This window comes from Equus caballus, chromosome 2 (assembly GCF_041296265.1).
Source record: "Equus caballus isolate H_3958 breed thoroughbred chromosome 2, TB-T2T, whole genome shotgun sequence".
Taxonomy (NCBI): Eukaryota; Metazoa; Chordata; class Mammalia; order Perissodactyla; family Equidae; genus Equus; species Equus caballus.
In genome coordinates, this window is record NC_091685.1 from 21,344,415 (window position 1) to 21,371,006 (window position 26,592).

At 35.0% G+C, this 26,592-nt stretch overlaps 1 protein-coding gene and 1 non-coding gene across 7 annotated transcripts in view; one reads left to right on the top strand and one right to left on the bottom strand.

Moving 5' to 3' along the window:
- Positions 1-26,592, bottom strand: part of AGO3 (argonaute RISC catalytic component 3) — a 116,377-nt gene that overhangs the window by 45,345 nt on the left and 44,440 nt on the right. For 4 of the 6 annotated variants that reach the window (XR_011436462.1, XR_011436463.1, XM_070260439.1 and 1 more), the window contains 4 exons: positions 5,411-5,545; positions 1,085-1,172; positions 810-957; positions 269-388 (listed from right to left, as the gene is read on the bottom strand). Coding sequence is in view for 4 of the 6 variants with exons in the window: in XM_070260439.1 (XP_070116540.1) it covers positions 269-388; positions 810-957; positions 1,085-1,172; positions 5,411-5,545 (491 nt within the window). In the remaining 2 variants the exon portion in view is untranslated. Of the gene's footprint in view, positions 1-268; positions 389-809; positions 958-1,084; positions 1,173-5,410; positions 5,546-21,238; positions 21,319-22,634; positions 22,728-26,592 lie in introns of those variants that run through there. The other 2 variants (XM_023633506.2, XM_023633498.2) reach the window with 2 other exon arrangements.
- On the top strand, positions 12,778-12,962 carry LOC111772647 (U2 spliceosomal RNA). The gene has a single exon (XR_002806650.1). It is a non-coding gene; the product is annotated as a U2 spliceosomal RNA (small nuclear RNA).

Genomic DNA, 26,592 nt, shown 5'->3' on the forward strand with positions numbered 1-26,592 from the left:
GTAGGAGGTAACAAAGCTCTAGTTCGTGAAACTGAAACATTAGTTCTGAGAGAATCTATTCTGGATCTAATTAAAGAGTCTGGGGTTAAATTAGAAGGATCCAACCCTTTGCATAGAACCCACTAAGGTTTACCCTCAGAACACGACTAGATTACTTCCATGATCCCTTCTAATTGTGATAATCCATGAAATGGTAATAAGGACATAGTTCTTTAGGAGCTCACCCTAATATGCTTTTAAAGTCCCATTTCTAGGGTTAAGTACTAACCAGTCTGCTAATTTCCTCTTGTCTATCTGGCGCAGATCTTGCTGTTGCTTTGATCATAGTAGAAGTCTGATTGTCCGTTAGCTTCTTGATACATCGTTGCCCTGCCACAATATTACAGACCTACAGATGGAAAAAAGTTTTATACTAGATGTATATATCCTTTTTAAAATTCTCAGTGCCAATTACATGTCAAAACAAATTTTAAAATCTACTTCATTAAACTGCTTCTTTTACTATCATGTTAAGTAAAAAAGTAGTAAAAAATACTATTTTACAGAATGATTATTATTAGCTAAAATATACACTGGATAAAAAGGCTGAAAAGTGTACCAAAATGCTAACAGTGGTTACATTCAGAGTGGTAGGACTGTGGATGAATTTTTTTCGTATTATTTCATTACCAAAATTTAGAATAAAATAAAATTTAAAAACAGGTCAATCTCCAAAATAAATGTGAGAGTATGAAGTAAGTTATAGGCCATAAAAGACCCCAACAGAATGATGAATAAGAGTATAGTAATAAGCAGCCTAAACATATTACTTCTAGTGGCAGATAGGTATGTTTCTGCTCCTGTCCCACTTGCAGACAGGGAAGGTGCGGGTACTTCAGCTGAAGAGTATATTTTTCTCTGAAATACTGTGCTACCGTTCTCTCCACAGTTTGGCCATTTTCTAACTGTAAAGGAAAGCTGGAAAAAAAAAAAAAGTACACATTAACAACTCTTATCTCATTATGAGCTGGCAAAACTCCCAATTCACTAACTATAGCAAGCTGCCTCAATCATCTCTGCTCTGATAAACACCAGCTTTTCTTACGTTTGATGACTGGCAGGCCTTCTTGTTACATTACAAACACGGTATTTCCGTCTCATTGTTCCACAATGAGTCACTTCAACCTTCAGACCTGTTCCCAACAAGAAAAACTGAGGTTATAGAACTGTCACATGTAAAATATTTATAGCTACAAAGCCCGTCCACTACTATAAAAACTCCAATTCTAAACAGACAGAAAATCTGTGATACAGTCAATGTGATATTAACAAAGGCTTTTATACATAACATTGATAATAATGGTTACAATTATGATAGACCTAACTCCAAATCTTTTCCCTATCCCATCAAGCTCTACACATTATAAAATAGTATCACAAGGGGCCAGCCTGGTGGCTTAGTGGTTAAGTTCATGCACTCAGCTTCAGTGGCCTGGGGTTCGTGTGTCTGGATCTCAGGCGTGGACCTACACATCGCTCATCAAGCCACACTGTGGCAGCGTCCCACATACAAAATAGAGGAAGATTGGCACAGACGTTAGCTCAGGGACAATCTTCATCACCAAAAAATATATATATATCATAAAATTTGCAAAGCCTATAGACCAAGGGATAAAGTTCTCCATTAATAAAAAACCTTGTTTATAATAAATTCAGGTATTTATGCTGGGAGAGGAAAAGAGTAATGAAAGGAGTTGTAATAATTGTCAAGACATTATATAACTTTCAAAATATGTGTTATTTGAATAGCCCAGTCACTGCATACTGACTGAAGATCAGAATTTCATACAGCTCAAGAAGGAAGTCCTTCAAAAATTTTTAAACCAGGAAAAAAAAATCCAAGGCCCTTTTAACAGAAGTGGAGAGACAATTTAGTAGAAGTGTAATATAGTAACACAGCTCTTTTACTATTAAAAATTAGAAATCAAATGCAAACAAATAATTACTAGAGCGGGTGATCCCTACTTTCTTATGAAATCACTGACCCCTTTGTGAATCTGATGAAAGCAATAAACTCCTAGAAAAATGCACATACACATAATTTAGCATATGATTTTAGATGTTCCTGGATCCTTGCAGTCCATCTGCAGACCTGACCCTGGGAGTTTGAGGATCCCAGGCCTGCTTTAGAATACAAAGCAATGGGCTTTCAAACCACTGGCTGGAATTCTTTGGGATGAATTTTCTAAGCAGTGTTATCCACAGAATTTTCTGAGATGATGAAATGCTTCACATTTGTGCTAAAATTATTAACAATATGTGTTACTGAGCATATGAAATGTGGCTAGTGTGCCTGAGAAACTGAAATATTAATTTAAATTTAAATAGCTACATGTGGCTAGTGGCTACTGTATTGGCTAGTGCAGTCCTGGAACTCTCTAGAGAAGAGTTAACAAACAGATATATATAGTGGCTACTGGTCACAGATAAGCTTCACTCTATTTCTATGGCCTACATTCCAAAGGAGGAAAATCTAAAAAAAGGTAGATAGAGGACAACTTTTAGTTCCCTGATAGTATTTGTGGTTATTATGTTTCTGTTATTTCCCTTTTTTATCTGTGATTCCTAGAGTACGGTGGTTCTCAATCAGAGATGATTGCGTCCTGCAGGGAACATCTGGTAATGTCTGGAGACATTTCTGATTGTCACAACTGGGGGGTACTATTGGCATCTAGTGGATGTTAGATTTAGGGATGCTGCTAAACATCCTACAATGCACAACCTCCCAGCCCCGACCACAAGAATTATTCAGCCCAAAATATCAATAGTGCTAAGGGAAAGAAGTCCTATTTTCCTATCTAATTATTAACTGTAGTACCAAACACAAAGTTCACTCATAGTAATATTTTCTTCTGCTATAATCAGCACAAATCAAGATGTTAAATGGACACAGTGTCACTGAACCAGATTGGTATGAGTTTTTCTTGAGAAGTACTCCTAATTGTATCAGTAGAAGTAGTTTTTATTAGTAACTACCTTTATAAAACTAAAGATCAATTAGAGAATTTACTATGCTTCTATATTATAAAGGAGACTAGAAAATAAAATACTCCCAAGGGAAGTTCCTAAAAGAAGGAAATACCAACAATATGAAGTAAGCAAGATATAAAAATATTTATGTTTAGGGGAAAAACACAACAGAAAAATTTAAAACAAATTTCTGTTATCTACACCACTTAGCAATTTGTTTTTGAGTCTTCCCTTGAATTAAAAAAATTATTAGTAAGGTTCTATAAGCTTACTAAATAAGTTTTTACCAAAAATAAATTGGTACTCTTATATACATAGGATACTTTTACCATAAATTTCCCTCAGTATTTCTGCTCTTGAACTATGAGGAATTATTACACAAAGAAACCATCCTAAAGTTAATATTAAACATTTAGGAAAAACTTCAACTGGAACCAAATGAATATACTAAGAAAATCTATTCATTATAGCACACTTTATATCGCTATTTAACAGTTATCACCAACTTCCTCATGCCAGCGAAAAATGAAACCCAAATATAAAGCACAGAACACACAGCTTTGATTCTCTGGAGTTACTATGGTAGGAATACATGATGTACTTTAAAGAGGCCTCTTTAAAAAAAAAAAAAAGCAAGATTTCTTGACTTTGAATGGAAGAAATAATCATCAGTTTGTCAATTAGATCCAACTCAGATTTTTCTACCCCAAATCTAGGGTCATAGGTGCCTGAGGATTAGACCCAAATCCAGGGATTAGCAAAAAGTTGAAATTTTAAAAAATGGACTAGATAATTCTCTGCCCAGGTCCCTCCCCAAACCCTCCATCCAACCAAAACAAATTTTTGGCTTTAATAAATCAAATATTTAACCTATAAACTTGGCTTTACCTTCACTATAACATCAACTTTATAATGATTTCTAGTCATTTTTTTCAGTCATTTCTTTGGGCCCCTGAGCAGTTGAAGTTAAGATCGAGTCCATGCTCTTCGGGCAGCAGTTGAATCCTTGTTCTGTACATCTTGTATTTTCTGTGATAGAGTGGTGATATGAGTTGATTGCATAGTTACCGCAAAATAATGTAAGTGACTTCATGATATCAGAGGTGGTAACTAAGCAGCAACTCCACTGGAAATCATGGCATTTAGATGGTCACATATTAATGGTGGCTAATGCACTACCTTCCAACAAAGTTAACTGTGCAATTAATACTGATTATGAAAGGACAATGGTATGGTTGCAATACAGTAATACATAACACTTTATTATTTTGGCACTTAAATAACTTGAGATAAATGGATGCTTATTTTCAAAGCAGGAAAGATTTTCCTTTTAATGTTTTATTACAATGACTCTCTCCTGGTTACTAAAAGGCAAAGAATAATTACTGGAGCAAGCAGGATGTATTCAGGTACTCTAACTGATTTGGGGAGCTGAAAGATGTTCAGTGAACAAACTTCAATGCTTCATTCAAACTACAGGCTGAAAATTATCTACAACACATAGGTAAAACCTTAAAATAGAATAATTATTTTCGACTATTTAAGATCTAACCCTTAGTATACAGAGAACTCATACTACTCATTCTAATTAGAGAATATCTAAATTCTCTTCATGTCTAAATAATAAAGACTAAATACAGTGGAGTCACATCTTACATGAGGATTAGGTTCTAAAGTCATGAACAAGACAAGAATTTTACACAATCAAAATTAATCTTGAAATATTCCTTAAATTGTGATAAAGTACAGTGTATATGGGTTCCCATATAAAACTGTCTATGTATATTTAAATGTACATAGAAATGTACACATATAAAGAATAAATATATACAAAATCTAAATTTCAGGACACTATTAAAATTACTTTTTTCTTTTTCTCTTTGGAAGACTATGTAGAGATGAATTTATATTAGTAAAATAAGCATATGATGCAACACCATTGTACAATTTTTAGCTACTAAAATAGGCAACACCAATGGTCAGCATAATGTACATGAAATAACTGACTTCCAACTCTAAAACAACACATGAAACAGGCTAGCTCCCTATCCATAAATTTTCAAAGAAATAAATATTCTGCTATCATTTCAGAAAAATAAGGAAGTCATTATATTAGAAAATGTTCAAAGAATGACTCCAGTTCTGAAATAACAATATTTTTTTGAATAAGCTTTCTCTTTTTAACAATATTATAGAAGCATTTTTCCATGGGATACTCTTACATCTTCAGCAAGTAAGACAAAGTATCAACAAAAAATTAGCTGGTATCAATATTAATTCCATTACTTGGCATTTCTTCCACTGAAACACTACCTAAGATGTTATGATAATGAATTTAATGTAACATTTTATAATTGCTCTGTATTTTTTTACTGATGTTACATGAATAGATTTAATTCACCTTTTATCTCTTTGGTGAACTTTACCCGATGAGAATCAGTCAGAGGTCTTGGTTGCTCATCAATATTATGAATGTCAAGAACTTCACACATGAACTGAATTACAGGTTGTGCTTTGTAGAAGGCAGTGGCAGAAACTAAGAAGAAAAAGACAAATAGTACTAATTAATGTTTCCCTAAAAAAAAATTCAGAAACTTGATCTCAGCCTCCATGATAATTATCTAATTACAGAGTAAAATCATCCTTTATGTATACTTACATACATATAAAAATCTTTCCAAAATTAAGCAGTTTCAATTTGACCTGTTTGATTGGAAGACAAGCACAAGAACAGAAAAGCCAAATACTATAGCTTCTACAATCTATCTCTTTCATCACGGGTACGTGAATCATTCCATTCTCTACTACATGTACAGAGAAGTGTTCTGGGTATGAGACAAGGCCTGTGAAGGGGCAAAGAAGGCCAGAGTCCCTTAGCAGATGAAAAGGTTAATTACTGTTTCTTAAACAAAGCTTTCTATGCCACCCCAGACTGCTTATCTATTCTAGCGAGAGCTCTCCCTATCTTGCAGATTTGAAAAGACAGTGGTATTAAATGTTTTTAGTGTTAATCCAAGCTACAGCTAGTAACAGCAGGGCATATTTGCCCAATGTTATCTAGCTAAAGTTGACAGTTTTCTAAAAGTCAACCAGCATGATTTCTTAATTTTGGGTTTTGGAACCAGAAGAGCTTCACCAATGATTAGTAGATTACCATCACTCATTTCTTAAACACATCCTTACTGACTACTATGATGTCCTATAAAGGCACTGGGGATACAATGAAAAGTAAAACCAAAGCAGACAATAAGCTACATGCTATCATGTTATTTTTCTGCTTAAAAAACAAGCCCAGTGAGGAAGCTTGGCACACATGTTAGCTCAGGGCGAATCTTCCCCACACAAGAAAAACAAACACAAAATAACATGCCCACTGTCTGCTGAGCTAAGTGTAAACTTTTTATGTGGTGCTCTTTATCTCCCTCCCTTCACAAATGTCCCTTACCTCTGGAAGGATAAGGATAAAAAGCCTTTAACAGCAGTTATCTCAGGACCTGCGTGGGTGGTAAGGCTACTGTGCATATTTTTTATTTTCCTCTTTTTAATTTTCTTTGAATCTTTTTTAAAATAGTGAACATATATTACCTTTTCTTTTATTATAGAAATAATATATGAATGAAGTCTCATCAATATAGATATAGAGAGTAAAGACTTCCTCCAGTCTCCAAGTATCTTTAAGAAGTAACCACTGTTAGTAGTTAAATATGTATATATCCTGTTCTTTTAAAACGTACTTAGAGACAAAAATGTACATACATTTTTTTTGCATGAGATAATAAATGTTCTATGATTTATTTCATTATTTTTAAACTTAACAATATGTCTCAGAGACCTTTCCAGGTCAGTACATTCTTTTTAACAGCTTCATACTATTCCACAGTACGGGTGCATGATAATTAAGTGAATATATACTCTTTTCCCCTCTTAACAAAACAGAACACAAGTAGTAAAACATTAGAAACACTATTCTGTACTTTGACTTTCTTTTTCTCATTATATATCTTAGAGATAAATCTATATGTATGAATACGGAACTGAATTACTGTTTTTCATAGCTGTAGGATATCTCATTGCATGGATGTACTTCACGTCCCTAATGCTGGACAGTTAGGCTGGTTTTGTTTTTTTACTATTCCAGTGAATGTCTTTATATATATATACACGTATGTGTGTGTGCATGCACACACATCCATCAGTACGTCTGTAGGAAAGATTTAAGAGAAATCAATACCTCACTGCTAAACTTCCATCCAAATAAACTTTAGAAACACCTCTACAATTTCTAACTAATTAAAAAAAGAGATTGATAAGACTGTATTAGCATTCTGGATACCTTATTCAAATCCATAGTAGTTTAAACAATGTATACATTACATTCTTCTATTAAAAAATGTGAGAATATTGTGCATTAAAAAAAGGCTGGCAGGATACATACCAAATAAACACACACTGCTTCTGGGTTAATTTTTAAAAAGTAAAGAGATAAAGGAAAATAAATATATGACAAGTAACATGCTTATTTTGCCTTTCCTTTAATCCTACAGGTAACATTTCTTCACTGGATTACTATACTACTACTACTGAGTTTTATATCACTGACTTGAAACTACTAAACAAACTGTGCAACATTCTTCTGTTATTTTTCCCTGTTTATCTCACTATGCTTCTAATCATTTTACTGTTTACCATCTTCTCCACAGGAAAGGCGCACCTGAAGTGAAAAAAGTTCTTACAAAACATGGGTTGAAATAAATGATTACAGCTGAATTAGGCTTGAATTTGAATGAGCAAAGATTTGCTTCTCCACCCCTTGGCTGAATTCTTAATATTTTATAAATCTATACATATGCATTTTATTCCTCCTTCTCCTTTCAGGAATCAGCTAATTTACAGCAAAAGTAATACTTACTTTTAAGATTTTAAAAATCTATTAATGAAATACACCACATTAACATTAAAGGAAATAAGCATAAAATCATTTCCCTAGATGATGGCCCCAAAAAAGCACTGGATAAAATTCAGCACCATAGCTAAAACTCTCACTGTACCAGGACTAGAAGGGAACTTCCCTAATTTGATAAAGGTATCTACCAAAAATCTATGGTAAATTCAACTTCATTTAATAGGAGGTCCTAGCTAGCTGAGTAATGCAAGTTAAGAGAAATAAAAGGTAAAAAGATTGGAAAGGGAGAAATAAAATTATTATTCTTCACAATAAGACTATCTACTAGAAAACCCAATAATCTATAAATTATAAAATTAATGAGAGTTCAGTAAGGTTGCTAGATTTAAGATAAAAAATATAAAAATAGGTTACATTCTTATACATTAGCAACCAACTTAAAATCTAATTTAAAAAACATACCACTTAAAATCACAACAAAAAACATAAGGCACTTGGGATGAAATCCAAAAGATAAGACCTACAGAAACAACAAGCATCTTTGCTATTGAATGATATTACAGAATATCTAAATAAATGGAGCAATATACCCTATTCATGTAAATTATCCTCAAATTAATCTTCAAACGCAAAGCAACTTCAATCAAAATACCAACAGGCCCCCTCGACCTCTGGAACTTAAGAAGTTGATACTGAAATTAACATGAAAGAGCAATAATTTTTAAGAATAAGGTCTGACCTAACATTCATCAAGATTTGTCAAAAGACTGTTGGGATAGACACATAAACCAGCAGAACAGACTTGAAAGCCTACCTCAGGCTAAATACAAATTCCTACTTAGAGAACTAAATATGAAAAGAAGGGGCTGGCCCCGTGGCCGAGTGGTTAAGTTCGCGCGCTCCGCTGCAGGCGGCCCAGTGTTTCGTCGGTTCGAATCCTGGGCGCGGACATGGCACTGCTCGTCAGACCACGCTGAGGCAGCGTCCCACATGCCACAACTAGAGGAACCCACAACGAAGAATACACAACTATGTACCGGGGGGCTTTGGGGAGAAAAAGGAAAAAAATAAAATCTTAAAAAAAAAAAAAAAAAAAAAAAAAAAAAAAAAATATGAAAAGAAAAATGAACATTTAGAGGAAAATATAGAATATCCTTATGATCTTGGAGGTAAGGAAGAATTTCTTAAACAAGATACAAAACTACAAATGATGAAAACTATGAGAAAAAACATACCACAAACAAAGCTCAAAGCAAAACAAAAAACAGGCTACAAATTGGTAGAGGATATGCGTAACACATATAACAAATGATTAGGATCTAGAATATGTAATGAGTTCCTACAAATCAAGATAAGACAATAAAAGTGGCAAAAGATATGAGCAGGCATTCATGGAAGAGAAAAATCTAAATGTCCAGAAACATAAATTTTCACTAATAATCTTATTTGTAATTAAGGAAATATATATAAAAACAATATGAAGCTATCATTTTACACTAATCAAGATGGGCACAAATTTCAAGATGGGTAACAAAAACTGACAACAAGCCAATGGAAGAATGAAAGCTCTTATACAGATTGTAGGAATATAAACTGATACAATCAGGAGAGCAAATGGCAATATATAGTAAATTTGAAGATGGGCATAATTTTCAACCCAGCAATTCCACTATATTGGAATACATACTACAGAGAAATTGCATATCTGCAGAAGGAAGCACAAACAAGAATGCTTACTGTAGTATTATTTTTAATAGTAAAATGAATGGAAACAACCTAAATATCCATCAATCAAATAGATAAATTCATAGCATATTCATACAGTTAAAATTAATGGGCAGGTACTAGAATTCAGATAATTAAAATTAAGAAACAAAGTACAGATATTACCTGAGAAGAGTTTGGTGAAAAATGAGATATTATCAACTACTTAGAATGCCAGTATTTAGATACATATAATACAACTAAGGAAAAAAAATTTATCAAAAGTCTAGATGTGTAGAATATCAGTGGGATAGTCTTTCAATTCATGAACATAGTAAATCTCTGAATTTATTAAGATCATTTAAATTTCATTAAGATTTTGTAATACACTCTATAACTCTCATGCATCTTTTAATAGATTTATCAATAAATTGATAAAAATTTTTGTTGCCGTTAGAAATGTATGCTTTCATTTTTTGTCACATTAACTGTTTGCTGCATGTTTATTTTTTTCACTAGGTTTATTTTTTCTTTTCATAGGTAGCAGTGATAGAATAATGAAAAAAGGACACGTTTGGAAATAAAAGACTTAGATTTTAATCCTAGGTCCAGCACTTACTAACTATGATTTCTCTGAATTTCTATTTGTTCATCTATAAAATCAGAAAAATATCTACTACTTGCAGCATTAGGGTGGAGAGCCAATACAAGGCACCTACTTGTGCCTGGAACATGATAGGAGTTCAACAGAACTCTTCATTTTTGAAGAAGTGTCTATTCATGTCCTTTGTTCACTGATCTACCAAAGTCTTAATTCTAGGCAAAATTGTTTTGTCGATATAAACTAACTCCTTGAAGAGGTTGTATGGGAGAATGCCTCATGAAGATCTGTATTTTTTCTATTTTTAATGTAAAATATCACATATTACTAAAGTGTATAAAACACAAATGTGCCACTTAGCAAATTATCTTAAAGTGAACTTAGCAAATTGTTATAAAGTGAATATCCACGTAACCAGCATTCAGATCAAGAGCTAAATATTGCCAGTATCCTAGAAACTTTTTCCCTAGCCCCTTCCCAATCCAAACCTCCTCTCTCAAGGTAAGCAAAATTCTGGATTTTATGATAATCACTTCCTTTCCTTTATAGATTTACAACATTTAAGTACAGATCCCTAAGCACTACAGTTTAGTTTTCCTAATTCTTAAACTTTATGTAACCAGAAACATAAAGTATGTAATACTTTTGACACTTTTGCTAAAGATTGTTTCTAACTCACCTATATTAAATGTAACTAGTATCTTCATTTTTATCGCTCTGCCTAACACTCTGTTGAAGAAATATACAATTTATCCACTCTAATGTTGGTGGACATTTGTGATGATACTTTCCTTTGGTTACTTGAATAACGTCATGAACATTCTTATGGTTTTTCTGATGCACACACAAATACAAATTTCTCTAGTAAAAAAGGCTATATATCGAGGAGCAGAATTGCTGAGTCATGAAGGATGTCTAGCTCCAATTCTCCTAGATAATGCCAAACTCTTCCAAAGTGGTTTAACTACTGACCCTCTTACAATCAGTGTCTAAGAGTCACTATTGTGCCAAATTCTCACCAACTTTTGTCAGACTTGAATTTTAGCGTTTCTGGTGAGTGTGTAGTGGTATCTCATTTTTAAAAAATAATTTTGAGGTATAACTTACATATAATAAAACACATTTTAAATGTAAAAGTTCAATGATTTTGATAAATGTATACATCTACTCTACTACTACCCTCAATCAAGACAGAACATTTCCATCACGCTAGAAAGAACCTCCCTGCCTCTATGTTATCAGCTTCTCCCGCATCTGCCCCAGGCAACTACTTATTTGACTCCTTTCATAATAGATTAACTGGTTCCAGAATTTTATATAAATGGAATTATACTGTATATACCATTTTGTGTCTGGCTTCTTTTGCACATCCTAGTTGAGATTCACCCATACCACTGCATAAATTAGTAGTTAGTTGTTTTTAGTTGCTGAGTAGTATTTCATTCTATGATTAGATCACAATTTGTTTCTTCATTTAGCTGTTGTTGGAAATTTGGGTTGTTTCTAGTTATTATGAACATGAAAACATACACAAATCTTTGTATGGACCTATTTTTTAATTTCTCTTGGGGAAATACCTAGGAATAGAATTGGTGGGTTATATGGCCAAGAGAATGCTTAAAAGAATCTGCCAAAATATTTTCAAAATGGTTGTAAAATTTTATACTTTTACCATTTCGACTTGCTCCACATCCTTATCAACACTTGCTATTGCCAGTCTTTTTTTTTATTTGGTGAGAAAGATTGGCCCTGCACTAACATCTGTTGCCAATCTTCCTCTTTTTGATTGAGGAAGATTGTCTCTGAGCTAACATTTGTGCCAATCATCCCCTATTTTGTATGTGGGATCCCGCCACAGCATGGCTTGATGAGCAGTGTGTAGGCCCATGCCTGGCATCTGAATCTACGAATTTCAGGCTGCCAAAGTAAAGCCTGCAAACTTAACCACTATGCCACCAGGATGGCCCCTTGCCAGCCTTTTTAATTTAGCCAATCTTGTGGGTGTGAAGTGCTATCTCATTGTGATTCTCGTTTGCATTTCCTGAATGACCAATGATGTTTAACTTATTGGCCATTCACATATCTTCTTTTGTTAATTATCTGCTTTTGACCACTTTTTAAAATTGTCTTACTGAGTTGTCCAAGTTTCTCATACATTCTGGACACAAGTCATTTGTTCACATACATGTTTTGCAAATGTTTTCTCCCAGCAGTAGCTTGCCTTTTCATTTTCTTAATAGTGTTATTAAGAGAGGCTTTTTACTTAGATGAGGTTTCCAATATTTTAAGAAATTTTTGCCTAGTCCAAGGACGTGAATATTTTTCCCGTTTTCTTAGACATTTTCCAGTTTTGGCTTTTATGTTTTGGCCTGTGATACACTTTGAATTAATTTTTGAATATGGTATGAAATAGGGGCTAATGCTTATTTTTTTCATACAAATATCCACTTGCTCTAGTATCATTTATTGAGAAGACTATCCTTTCCCCATCAAATTATGTTGGCCCGTTTGTCAAATATCAATCAACCACGTGAGTGGGTCTACTTCTGTAGTTATTCTAAAAGCGTCTCAGCCTTTTGGCTAAGATCAAGTGTAGTATCTGTAGCTAGTCTATAACCTGATTGATATGTCCATTTTACCCCAATATCATACCATTATGATTACTGTGGCTTTATATAGCAAATCTTGAACTCAGGTAGTATAAATCCTCTAACTCTGTTCTTTGTCAAAATGGTCTTGGCTATTCTAGATTCTTTCCATTCTCATATACTCAGAATCATATTAGAATAAATTTAATAAACAAATAAATCATATTTAGAATAAATTGTCAGGACACATTTTTTAAAAAGCCTAATGAGATTTTGGGATTTTGTTGAGTCTATAGATCAATTTGGGGAGAACGGACATCTTAACAACTTGAGTCTTCTGGTCCATGATCATGGTATATTGCTCTCTGCTTATTTCTATCTTTCTTATCTTTCTCAGGAATGCTTTGTAGCTTTCAGCATAGGGCCTTGCACATCTCTAAGTCTATTCCTAAATATTACATTTCTGATGATATTATAATAAATAGCACACACTATTTTTTCCAATTGTAGAATGCTGGTATTATTTCCTGTTATATTGCTAGTGCTGATTTTTGTATAAGCAACTAGTCTCTTGGGACTTTACTAAATTTATCTACTGATTCTGGTAGGGTTTTCTGGGTAGATTCCTTAGGATTTTTTTATGTAGACAATTGTGTCTTCTGCAAACAAAGATAGTTCTATTTCTTCCTTTACAATATTATGCCTTTATTTTTCTTGCCTCACTGCACTGGCTTGGACCTCTAGCACACTGTTGAATAGAAGTAGTGAGAGCAAGTAACCTTGCCTTGTTCTTGATCTCAGGGCAAAAGTGTTCACTCTTTTTACCGTTTAGTATGATGATGCTTGTATATTCTTCTAGATGCTTTCATCAGGCCAAAGAAGTTTCCTTTTACTGCTAGTTTGTTGTAATTCTTAATCATGAGAATCTTAAAATGTGTTAAATGATTCTTCTGTCTGTTGAGAGGATTACATTGCTTTTGTCAGGTGTCAGTAACACAGACAGACTAGCCTAATGAAACTGAGTTGAAAAGCCTTTCCTCCTCTTCTGTTTTCTGAATTTGTGAAAGATTGGTATTATTTTTTCCTTAAGTGTTTGATAAAATTCACCAGTGAAATCATTTCGGACTGGAGTTATTTTTGTGAGAAAGGATTACGAATTCAATTTCTTTAACAGATACAAAGGTTATTCAGATTTCTCTGAGTCAATTTTTCTAACGTTGTGTTTCAAGTTATCAAATTAATCGATACAAAGTTTCATAACATTCCCTTATTAACCTCTCAATGCTGAAGGGTCTAGTGATACCCCTTTCATTCCTGATGCTAGTAATCTGCTTTTTCTATTTCTCTTGATTAGTCTTGCTAACAATTTATTAATTCTATAAAAAGAATCAACTTTTGGCTTCATTTTCTGTACTGTTTTCTATTTAATTAATTTTTGCTGTGATCTTTATTTCTTCCCTTCTACTTACTTTGTGTTTAATTTGTTCTTTTTCCAGTTTAAGACAGAAACTTTGTGTGGTAGTCAGCCTCCAAGACAGTCCCTAATGGTCTTGCCTCCTGGGATTCACACCTTTGCGTAAGTCTGACCTACACTGAATATATCTGATCTGTGCAAGTAATAGGATATTACGGAAACAGCACAATGTAACTTTCAATGCTAGGCCTTAACGTCTTTACAGCTTTTGCCTGGCTCTGTCATGGATTACCTGCTTCAGGGGAAGCCAGCCACAATATTGTGAGGATGCTTAACCAGCCCTATTGAGAGGTCCATGAGACAAAATGCTAGGCCTCCTTGGGGCCGGCCCTATGGCTGAGTGGTTAAGTTCGAGCACTCCGCTTCAGCGCTTCAGCGGCCCAGGGTTTCGCTGGTTTGGATCCTGGGCGCGGACATGGCACCGCTCGTCAGGTCATGCTGAGGCAGCATCCTACATGCCACAACTAGAAGGACCCACAACTAAAAATATACAACAATCTACTGGGGGGCTTTCGGGGGAATAAGGAAAAAAACAAAATCTTTAAAAAAAAAAAAAAAAAAGAAACTAGGCCTCCAGCATAAACTTGTTACCAACTGAGTTTTACAGATGTAAAACAAGACTTAATCATCCATTTAAACATTTACTAAGTACTTACTATATCAGGGACTCCTTTATGGGTCAGAATTTAGAGATGAATCAGACAAAGCCTCTACCTTTTAAGAAAAGATTCTGGGGTAAGATGGCAGATTAACCACAAGCAGTTTATTTCATATTCCATCCCTAACTCCACTAAAACTATGGTAAGGAATTAAAATAAAATAAAAAAAGACATAAACCTAGAAAGAGAGGAGAACAAAAAACAGGAAATGCATCAACATTTTAGAAGATGGAAAGTAACTGGACAAGTGGTAACTGACATAGCAGATTCAGCAAAATGAAATCTCAAGCCAGCTATGTTGGGAAAGATACGAATCAACTGCATTTACATTGTAGAATTCTCAAAAGGCACGACAAGTAGTAGCATTAGGTACCTCTGAAACTGGTGATAGAAGGATAGGCATGGTGCAGAAAAAGAGGAAAGCTGTTTGAGAAGCAGGTAAAGTCCTAGATCCCTTGTCTAACTCCACATCGCTGAACAACTGCCCCTTCTTCACCCCTGCATAAATCTGGAGGTTCATTGTTTATAAAAAGTAAAAGGCTCTTTGGAGGGAAGAAGTCATGCACAATTGAGGGCACAGGGCTGTACCAAAAACAAGGGTTAAATGACTACAAATATTAAAACTGAATGCAGACATTTCCCAAGCCAGAATCCCCAACTTGGCTTCCAGAATGTAAGCAACCAGACTGTTACCCTTCCAGCAGGAATTTGGAAGACTCATCTTTGGGTAACTTGACTAGCCAAGAGGAGAGGCCTAAGGATATTAACACTGTAGGTTCCCCAACATCAGCCCACTGAAATCACTGTGTGATGAAGCTCAAAGTCAACAGGCCCCACTAATGCATTCAAAGCTTTTAGTCAGTGTTTTAGACTCCCTCTGAACTACAAGCAAATAATCAAAGAAAATATACATTTGAGCAAAGCCTCCAAAATGGAAGACAGATCAAAATAAACAAAAAGGAAATCGGAAGAAGCATGAGCATGTGCAGGAAAAAGAAAACTCCAAAATAAATTATTCTCAGTGAAGTAAGAGAGGATACTGCATCTGTGACACAGGAATAGTATGCTATAATAAAATAACATTCAGGAAATAAAAACAAACTATTAGAAATTAAAAACGTAATGGTAGAAATGAAAAGTGACTAGAGGGTTGAAAGATGAAGTTGAGGAAGTTTTCCAGAAAGTAAAGCAAAGCAAGGGAAACAAAAAGACAGAGGATATTCACTTAAAATAGGTGATTTTTTTTTTTTTTTTTTTAGAAACGAGGTCTTATTCTTTTTTTCTTTTTAGGGAGATTGGCCCAGAGCTAACTTGGGTTGCCAATCTTTTTTTTTCCCTCCCCCAAAACCCCCCAGTACTTAGTTGTATATCCTAGTTGTGGGTTCTTCTAGTTCCTCCATGTGGGACACTGCCTCAGCATGGCTTCATGAGTCATGCTAGGTCTGCGCCCAGGATACAAACCCATGAACCCTGGGCTGCTGACGTGGAGAACACGAACTTAACCACTTGGGCATGAGGCCAGCCCCTAAAAAGGGTGAATTTTATGGTATGTAGACTAAACCTCACTAGGGCTCTTTAAAAAATGGAGTACTGCTTTCAAATTTATGAAGAAAAATTATTTCCAACATAGGAACCCAGCTAAACTATCATTTAGGTTTGCCGATACATTTTCTAATGTGTAAGGTGTCAAAAAATTTTGCCTCTTGCAGTACCCTTTTCTCATGAAACTTCTGAATATTAAAAAAAAAAGGGGGGGGAGGGGGTAAAGAAACAGGAAATCAATATAGGAGAAAGACAAAATTCCCCAGGGAGGTAGTGAAGTGTGATCCCAAGAGGACAGCTGTGCACCACATATGAAGGGCACAAACAGTGTAAATGAAGAAGCAGATTTGATGGAGACTATCATTGAGATTCCTCCTGCTGTTATACTGTTTTTCTAATGTGAGAATAGACTGTAAGCCTATCACAGAAATCTTTACTTGCCCTGGCTTGATCACGGGTTGATAAAGTTCCTGCCCTACTGCCTAAAAGCAGACTCTCATTTCACCCTAAAGAAATGTTCTGCTTTGATCTACTTCTGAGAGGACTAATTTAAACATTATAAAAATCAAATTATTTCTTAATCCTAGAGATCGATACTTGAACTCAAGACAAACATATGCAGCAAGCAACACTAACATCACTAATATTGTGATTAATAAGTTACTTACTAGAAATCTGTTTTCCTTGCAAAGGAAGCACATTCAGTGTGAACTTTTGACTCTAAAGCAGAATAAATTACAATTACTAAATTCTACGACCATTTATATACTCTGACTACTTTCTTCTAGGAACAAAAATAGATACTGAGTGTTTTACAGAAAGCTACTTTTGTACTCTTTTTAAACTACTTTTTACTTTGCTTTTTATAGAAAAGCACAAGGAAGAAAGTAAAAATAAAATAACATTTCTCAACTCAGACGTCCTGGGTCTGAGATTTTTTCTGCCAGGAATCTTGTTTCTTAAGGGATGCAGTATACAGCTATGAATATTAAGGGTGTAAGCTTTGGAGTCAGAACAGTTGACCTCTAACATATGAATATAAACTATGTGACCTTGAGCCTTAAATATAAACTGTGTGACCTTTAGAGAGAGAAAGTCACCTTAAAGAGATTTCCCTCTCTAAACTTCACTTGGGGGTAACACCTAACTCATAGAACTGTGGTGGAGTTTATATGAGATAATGTAAAACACTTAGCATTCTATTTGGTACATAATAAGTGGTAAATAAAAACATCTTAAGGGAGATACAACTAATAACTAACTAATAACTAATAAACACTAGATTCACTGTGATGCTCTTAAAACACAGGAATTACAATAATAAAATGTAAGGTGCAAGTGAGTTAAGCCTAAAGAAGGCTTTATTAAAAAAACATTCCACATTTTGGGGCTGGCCCCGTGGCCAAGTGGTTAAGTTCGTGCGCTCCACTGTAGGCGGCCCAGTGTTTCGTCGGTTCGGATCCTGGGCGCAGACATGGCACCGCTCACTGAGCCACGCTGAGGCGCTGTCCCACTTGCCACAACTAGAAGGACCCACAACTAGAATACACGACTATGTACTGGGGGACTTTGGGGAGAAAAAGGAAAAAAAATAAAATCTTTAAAAAAAAATATTCCACATTTCATTGAATCTAAGATGCTAATGATGATAAGGTATATCAACATTTTATGTATGCTAAAAAAGAAACTTGCCAATTAAACTATGACAAACCACCACACCACCTCTAAGACATCTCCCAATTTCAGAGATGATGAAATGTGAAAAGGATTTTTTTGAGTCTTAGTAAAATTCAGTAAGTTAATTACTTAGTTGAAAGTTAGGATATTAAATGCCATGAAAACAATGATTTTGAAGACAAGATTAAGTACAATTAGAATTAAACTGCGCTTTTTTCTTTTTGAGGAAGATTAGCCCTGAGCTAACATCTGTGCCCATCTTCCTCCACTTTATATGTGGGACGCCTACCACAGCATGGCTTGCCAAGTGGTGCCATGTCCTCACCTGGGATTGAAGCGGAACGTGCGCCCTTAACCACTGTGCCACTGGGCTGGCCCCATAAATTGTGCTTTCTTACTCTTCCATGTTTATCTCCACCACCAATTTCACCTAGCTCCCATCTGTTACTTCCTCAAAGAAATGTTCCTCAAACACTGAGACTACAATGGATCCCTCTATTCTATTGCCCCGATTGCACTCAGTACTTTATAGTACTCATTATATTGCTCATTACTAGTCTTCTCCAGTGGATTTCAAGTTCAGTAAGGGCTGTTTGGTTCAGTGCAATACACCAAGTCCAAGAATTGCAAAATCAAAATCACTCAGAAACAAAAAAGGAAATATAAGCAAGTAAGATGGTCAGTGCAATATTTTCATTCATTATTTTTCACGGCAGCATTACATATTATTAACAATTAAAAAATAAACCCATCAGGACTGGCCCAGTGGAGCAGTGGTTAAGTTCACACACTCTGCTTCAGAGGCCTGGGCTTCATGGGTTCGGATCCTGGGCTGGGACCCAGCACTGCTCATCAAGCCATGCTGTGACAGCATCCCACATACAAAATGGAGGAAGATTGCTACATATATTAGCTCAGTGACAATCTTCCTCAAGCAAAAAGAGGGAAACTGGCAACAGATGTTAGCTCAGCGCCAATCTTCCTCACACACAAAAAATAAATAAATAAACCTGTAAAAATTTCCAGGCTTTATTTTCATTTCATTAAGATACCATAGGCCTTAAAAAAAAACACTACTAATCTTCTGATTTCTTTGCTTCACAATGGCATAAGTTATCTATACAGTTTGTTCACACAAATATACTCTCACATTTTTCTTGAAACATGCAGCCTTTTAGGTCTATCTCTTCTCCCTACCCCAACCAACCTATTCCATTCCTTTTCCTTCTTCCTAAAGGGAACCACTATCCTGAAGTTGGTGTGTATTTGTCCCATGTTTTGATCATTTTACTGCGTTTTTAGGTATCTAGTATATACTCTTATTCTGTTTTAAATTTACATAAATAATAATATATCCTTTTGCTATTTGATTCTCCCCTCCCCAACACTTCTTTCAATAATCCACGTTGATACACACAGATCTGGTTCATCCATTTGACTGTTACAAAGTACAGCACAATACTATATAACAATTCCTGTACTCATTCAGAATTTTATTTATTCCGCTATTGACAGGAATTAGGCTGCTTCCGATTTCTGCTATTACAAATAATGCCTCAGGCACATATGCAAGTTATCCCTATGGTATTCTACGAGTTTTAAGACGTGCAATTTCATCTTTACTTCATCTTTTCTAGATATTGAAAACTGCTCTCCAAAGTAGTTGCAGCAAATCATACATCTACCAACATTGTGCAAGCGTTCCTTTTACTGTATTCTTACCAACATTTGATATGACTTTTTAATTTTTACAAATCTGACACAGGTGTTAAATGGTATCTTACTGATTTCACTTGCATTTTCTTGACTGCTAACGAATTTGAGATCGGGATTTTCATGCGTTTATTGGCCATTTGGGTTGCTTCTTTTGTGAGGTGTGTGTCTTAATCTGCCTTTATATTTTGTAAAGTTCTTGGTTATATGTGCCGCAGAAATCCTAGCATTTTACCTTTGCTTATGGCGTCTTTTATAAGTTTTAAAGTTTGATGTAGCCAAGTTTATCAGTATTTTCTTTGATGATTTATACATTTTAAATTTTGTTCAACATTAGAGATATTCTCATTTTTTTCCTAAAAGAATTTCAAAATTTTGCTTTTTAAATTTAGGACTATAATCCACCTAGAAATAAATTTTGGGTATGATGTAAGATGGGTCTAATTTTTTTCATATAGTTATCTGGATAAACACCATTTATTAAATATTCTACTCCTTCCTTGGTTATTTGAAATGCTACCTTAACATTTACAAAGTTTCTATATACACACACACAGCTTATTTCTAGGCTCTGGATTTTGCTTCATTAACCTGTCTTGCGCTGCACTTAAAGCAGTGTGGTATAATTGTTATAGCTTTAAAATAAGGAGGGCAATTCCTCCCTCTTTATTCTTCTCTAAAATTATATTGGTTTTTCTTGGTCAATTATTTTTCCATATAAATCTTAATAGTGACTTATCAAGTTCCATGATATATCCTATTGGGATTTTACTTAAAATTGCATTTATAGATTAATTTTGCAAGAACCGACATCTCACCAAATTGAGCCTTCTCAATGAGCCTAATATATTTCATTCCTTTAGATTTTCTCTTACAGTTTTCAATAAAGTTTTATATTTTAGAGACCTCTCAGAAATCTTTTATTCCTTGTGTACCTCCTTTTCAACCCAAATTTCCCCAGTACATAGCTGTATATTTTAGTTGTGGGTCCTTCTAGTTGTGGCATGTGGGACGCTGCCTCAACGTGGCCTGACGGGCGGTGCCATGCCTGCACGCAGGATCCAAACTGGTGAAACCATGGGCCGCTGAAGCAGAGCACGTGAACTCCGCCACGGGGCTGGCCCCCTATGCTCTTGTTTTTATTTATTCTTTATTTATTAATTCTAATAATTTATTAATTGTTTATATGACCAAGAGTTGTGCTAGGCATGGAACATATGTATACTAGTGAATAAGATGGACAGTCCTTAGGTCCATGGAGCTTTCATTCTAATAGGAGACACAGAACAATAAACATAATTCAGGTGACACATGCTATTATAGGGGAAGTATACTGTGCTATGGGAATACATAAGAGAAATACCTAACTCAGACTTGGGGAATGGCTGGATGGGGGGGAGTAAGGTGTCAAATACTGCTTCTCAAGGAAGTAACATGTAGACTGAAACCTGTAAGAAGAACAGAAGTTAGCAAACACAATAGTGACTAAATATCATAGTACTGACATCCTTGTCTTACTCTTGATTCTACTGGAAAAGCTCCCACTGTTTAACTGTGAAGTCATCTACTCTTTGAATACGTTTCCTCCCTTGGTTTCCTTGACAACGTTTTTTGGCTCACGCTACCTGTACGATAATCATTAATTGCTCACTGGCTCTTCCTTAATGTTAGTATGCTTCCTTAAATGCTAGTATTCCCTATGGCTTTATCCTTCTTATCCCTGTTTTCAATCAAAATACTATTCCTAAAGAAGTTTTTCCATTTCTACAGTTTCAAATATGGATTTATATACTGAGGAGTCCCAAAACTTTTACTTTTAGCTCCCACCACTACAGACTTTCATATTGGCATTTCCAACTACATACTAGATCTCTCTATCCAGATGTTCCATAGAATCCCCAAGCTTTAGACACATTAGCATTTATCTACTTATACACGGTACATACTGCCAACTAACCAGCAACAGTAGATCGACTTCCCATATTCAGTTGACAACATTACCCTTCACACCTGGTATGAGTGAGTAACTACTCTGAATGTATACTGGCGAGTGCACCCTTGTTGGCAGTTAGTTTATTATACAGCACAGTCAATTAACCTGAAGGTTGTTTCAAAGACTGAATAATCACAACATTTTGTAGGACAGGTATGGGGTTTTGTTTTTGTTTCGAATGTGTCAACTTGGGTAGGCACTAGTTCCCAGTTATTCAATCAAACACTAATCTGGGTGTTGCTGTGAAGGTATTTTATAGATATAATTAAAGACTATAATCAATTGACTTTAAGTAAAGGAGATTATCCTGGATAATCTGAGTGGGCCTCCTGCAGTCAGATGAAAGGCCTTAAAACAGGGCAGAGGCTTTCCCAACACAAAAAGAGAAGAAATTCTACCTACGCACAGTAGCTTTAGCAACTGCCCAAGAGTTCTAGCCTGCCCTTCCGACAGCCTGCCCTAAGATTTCAGACTTGCCTAGCTAACCTCTACAATTGGGTAAGCCAAATCTCTCTCTCTCTATATCTCCTACAGATTCTGCTTCTCTGGCTGAGCCTGACTAATACACCAGGTTTGTAGTTTATTTCCAAAAACAATTCCTTCAAACACCTAGTAAACCTTCTGGTCTATTCGTTTTCAATCAGTTCCATGTGCCAGTAACTAAACCCAAAATTTTTTCTGGACATGGTTTTTAAACCTATTTTTTCAACTTAATCCTTGGAATATGTTCCTTTCCTCTCCATCCCACATAAGACCATCACCATCTCTTACCTGAACTAGTGATTGAAAAAGCCTCCTAACTGGCTTCTCAGATTAGTTTTTTCTCCTCTATCTATTCTCCACACTGCTGCCAGAGGTCTCTTTCTGGAAAACAAATATGATCATGTCACTATCCTTCTTAAAAACCTTTGAAGTCTTCCTACCTACAGGATAGAGGTAATTTTTTTCTGTTTCTAACTCTTATTTCCTTCTATTTTTCTTTGCATTTAATTTTGTTATTTTTCTAACTTTTTGAGATGAATATGTAGCTCATTGATGCTGTTTCTTCTTTTGTAATAGGTTTTTAAGGTTTAAAATTCTCTATAAGCATTGCTTTAGCTAATCATACCAGTTCTGATATATACTATTTTCATTACTCTTCAGTTTGAAATATTTAAAATTTTCTTTGTGATTTCTTTGACCAATGAGTTATTTAGAAATTATTTCTTAATAATATCTAAAACTGGACTTCTAGTAGGAAAACAGCTGTAATTTATTTCTAAATTTTCCCACTTTCCTCCTAGAACTCAATACAGAGCAACAAAGAGAATGTTTAAGAAAGAAAAGAAAAAATCCGTCATCTTGAGTGAACCTAGAAGACAATAAAACCTGAAAGTGCCAAATTACAAGTAAACATGGCCCAAAGTACTTCAGACTAGTAGAACCAAAACAAGGGAGAAGGACATGAAGCATGAAAGGAGACTGGTGAAGGAATAGCAAATATTCACTCCCGAAGAGGGTCCTATCCTAAGTGGGAACTGCAATGTTAGAACTGAGATTGAATGGGGGAATCTCAAAAGGATTAGAGAAAGGAGGTGTAGAAAGTGTCATGAGAGTGAGCGGAAGGTGGTCTAGAAGTGACAGATCTCAGGGAGGACTGCCTTTCTAAAACTAAGGCACGCACTTTTCCTTTGTAATTTCAAACTTACAGAAAAGTTAAAAGAATCGTACCAAGAACTCCTGTATACCGTTCACAAATTCTCTACTTGTTAACATTTGAGCAGGCACTTTAAAAGGCAGGAGCTATATTTCTTGGTAGCAGAAACTAGTAAGGACCTGGTGGAGCTCAGGGCTGGTAGTTCACACCTCTTAAACATGTAAATTACTGAAAGGCAAAGGAGATGTGGCTAATCCATCGAAACAATAGAGGACAGAGGCCTCGAGCAGAGAAACCTGGAAAAACACTTTGCTCCTAACGTCCTATCCCCCTTCTTCTAATAGGTGGTTTGGGAAAACTATCTCATCTCATTCAAATATGAATTAAAAAAAAGAGACAAGTATGTGTACAAAGATATCATCCAAAAAATGTAAAAAAGCAGCTTAACATTCCTGACAAAGAAAACTCAAAAGAAAATATCATCACAAAGTAGATGAAAATCATAACATTACTTTTTAATATGAATTCAAAAATTTTAATGCAGCTATGTAGAAAGATCTCAGAGCAGAAATTTAAGAACTCAGGGAAGACACAGCCAGTAAACAGGAAAAAAGTGGAATGAGCATTGCGGAGGGGCTGGCCCCGTGGCCGAGTGGTTGGGTTCACGTGCTCCACTTCAGCGGCCCAGGGTTTGGTCAGTTTGGATTGGATCCTGGGCATGGACACAGCACTGCTCCTTAGGCCGTGCTGAGGTGGTGTCCCCCATAGCACAACCCGAGGCACTCACAACTAGAATGTACAGCTATGTACCGGGGGGCTTTGGGGGTAAGAATAAAAAAAAAAAAAAAAACAAAAAAAGACAAAGAAGATTGGCAACAGATGTTAGCTCAGGTGCTAATCATAAAAAAAAAAAAAAAAAGCACTGCAGAATTCATAGAAGAAATAGAAGAAAAAGATTTTTAAAAATTCAAAAAATGGGGGCCGCCCGGAGGCCAAGTGGTTAAGTTCACACACCCCGCTTTGGAGGCCCAGGGTTTTGCTGGTTTGGATCCTGGGTGCAGGCATGGCACCGCTCATCAGGCCATGCTGAAGTGGCGTCCCACATAGCACAACTAGAGGAACTCACAACTAAAATATACAGCTATGTGCTGGGGTGCTTTGGGGGAAAAAAAATAAAAAAAATAAAAGAAAAAAAGGAAAAAGAAGATCAGCAACAGATGTTAGTGCAGGTGTCAATCTTTAAAAAATAAAAAAAATTAAAAAAATAAAGACTAAACTACAATGAGCACATGGTAAAAATTACACCACAAACGGCACAGTAAGGAGCAAACAGGACAGAAATGTTTTAAAAGAAAATTAAATGATAGATTAAAAAAAAAGACTCAAAGGGAATCTCATGTTTTAAATAAAAGTGACCCAAAACGTTCAATAGTGGGAAAAAAAATCTACTAAAAACAATTGTAAAAAAAATACCCTGCAATCAGACAAAAAAAGCAGGTCCCTTCTAGGGAAAAGAAAATCAAGCTTACATCATACTTCTCTACTGAACATTCAATGTCAGAAGACAGTGGAAAAATACCTATAAGATACTCAAGAAAATGTGAGTTGATAATTTTATGTCTAGCTAAACAGTCCTTCAGGAATAAGGCTACAGACAAATGGCTTTCAATATGCAAAAAGTTAGCTCTTATTCTTATGAGATCTTCTTGAAGAAACAACTCGAAGACAAACCAAGAGATGATAGGAAAAATTTCAGCAAAAAGACTGGTAGTTAGCACCAATACAATTAACTGTAGATTTAAGATTAAGAAAAATGTACATAGAGGTGACTGAATGGAATGTAACTGTTACATGCTCTAACAATGTAGGAATAATACTATATACAAATAAATGAATGATAGGAGTAGAAAACAAAAAGTAGAATAAACTCACTGACTGCACCTTACAGTAAAAGATAGGAGTCAAGGTTGAAAGTTAAGTAGTAAAATTTTAAGCAAAATTATAAAGAACAATAAAATAATACTCTATTGCCTAAAATTAGTTAGTAAAGGGGAAGATAGAGAACAAAGCTAATATTATTGTTACTAAGAAAAAAAACTGCCTTAAAAAAAAGAGAGAAAGATGAACATTATATGAAGGTCTAAGTATAAAGGTAACCAGTAGTGGAGGAAAAAAAAAAACTTCCTAATATCAGAACTATCATTTAAAAAGCACAGAAAACAGACCACTTAAAGTTTCAAAAATATCTATAATCAGAAAATATAAAATAATTTGACACACCACAACCAAACATGTACGTCCTGCCTATCTATCTGGCTTAACTCACCCATTAGCAGAAAAAAAGTTTTCAACTGACCCACAAAGCAAAACCATTCTATGCTGCTGTGGAGCTGTATCTGTGATTCAGAAAGTATAAAATATTTAAAGGAAAGGAAAAACTAATGGATAGGATAAGGTTCACAAAAACATAGATTGTAATCCTTTTATTAGACAATGTAGACTTCTGGCCCACAAGTATAAAAAGAAACTCACTTTATCATTGTACAGGGTACAATTCACAATGAAGAAAACAGAGAGGTGTGTATATATAGATATACTCCCAACAGTATAGCAGCAACATTAAGAAAGCAGAAATTACAGGAGATATAAGGAAAAATAGACAGAAACACAATAACAACAGGAAATTTAAATTTATTTCTCCCAGTCTGAGAGAACAAGTAAACAAAAGTAAATGAGAAAATAAACGATCTAAACAGCATAAAATGGTAGTGCTGATGGGTATTCATTTAACTCTTCCTTAATAACTGAATATACTTTATTTTCAAACAGCTATTAAACTTTCACAAAAACTGACTATATATTAGGCCATAAAAAATACCTTGACAAATTCTAAAAGTAGAAATACAAACCAAATTCTCTGATTAACAACATGTTAAAACTAGAAATTCCTAACAAAATCAGAAAATAAAAAGATCTTCAATCTGAAAATTTAAAGTCTCTCAAACAACATTTGGATAATAGGGGAAATACAAATGAAATTTCTAACGTTTCTAGAAAATAACATAATAAAAATATTACATATGAGACGCTTTG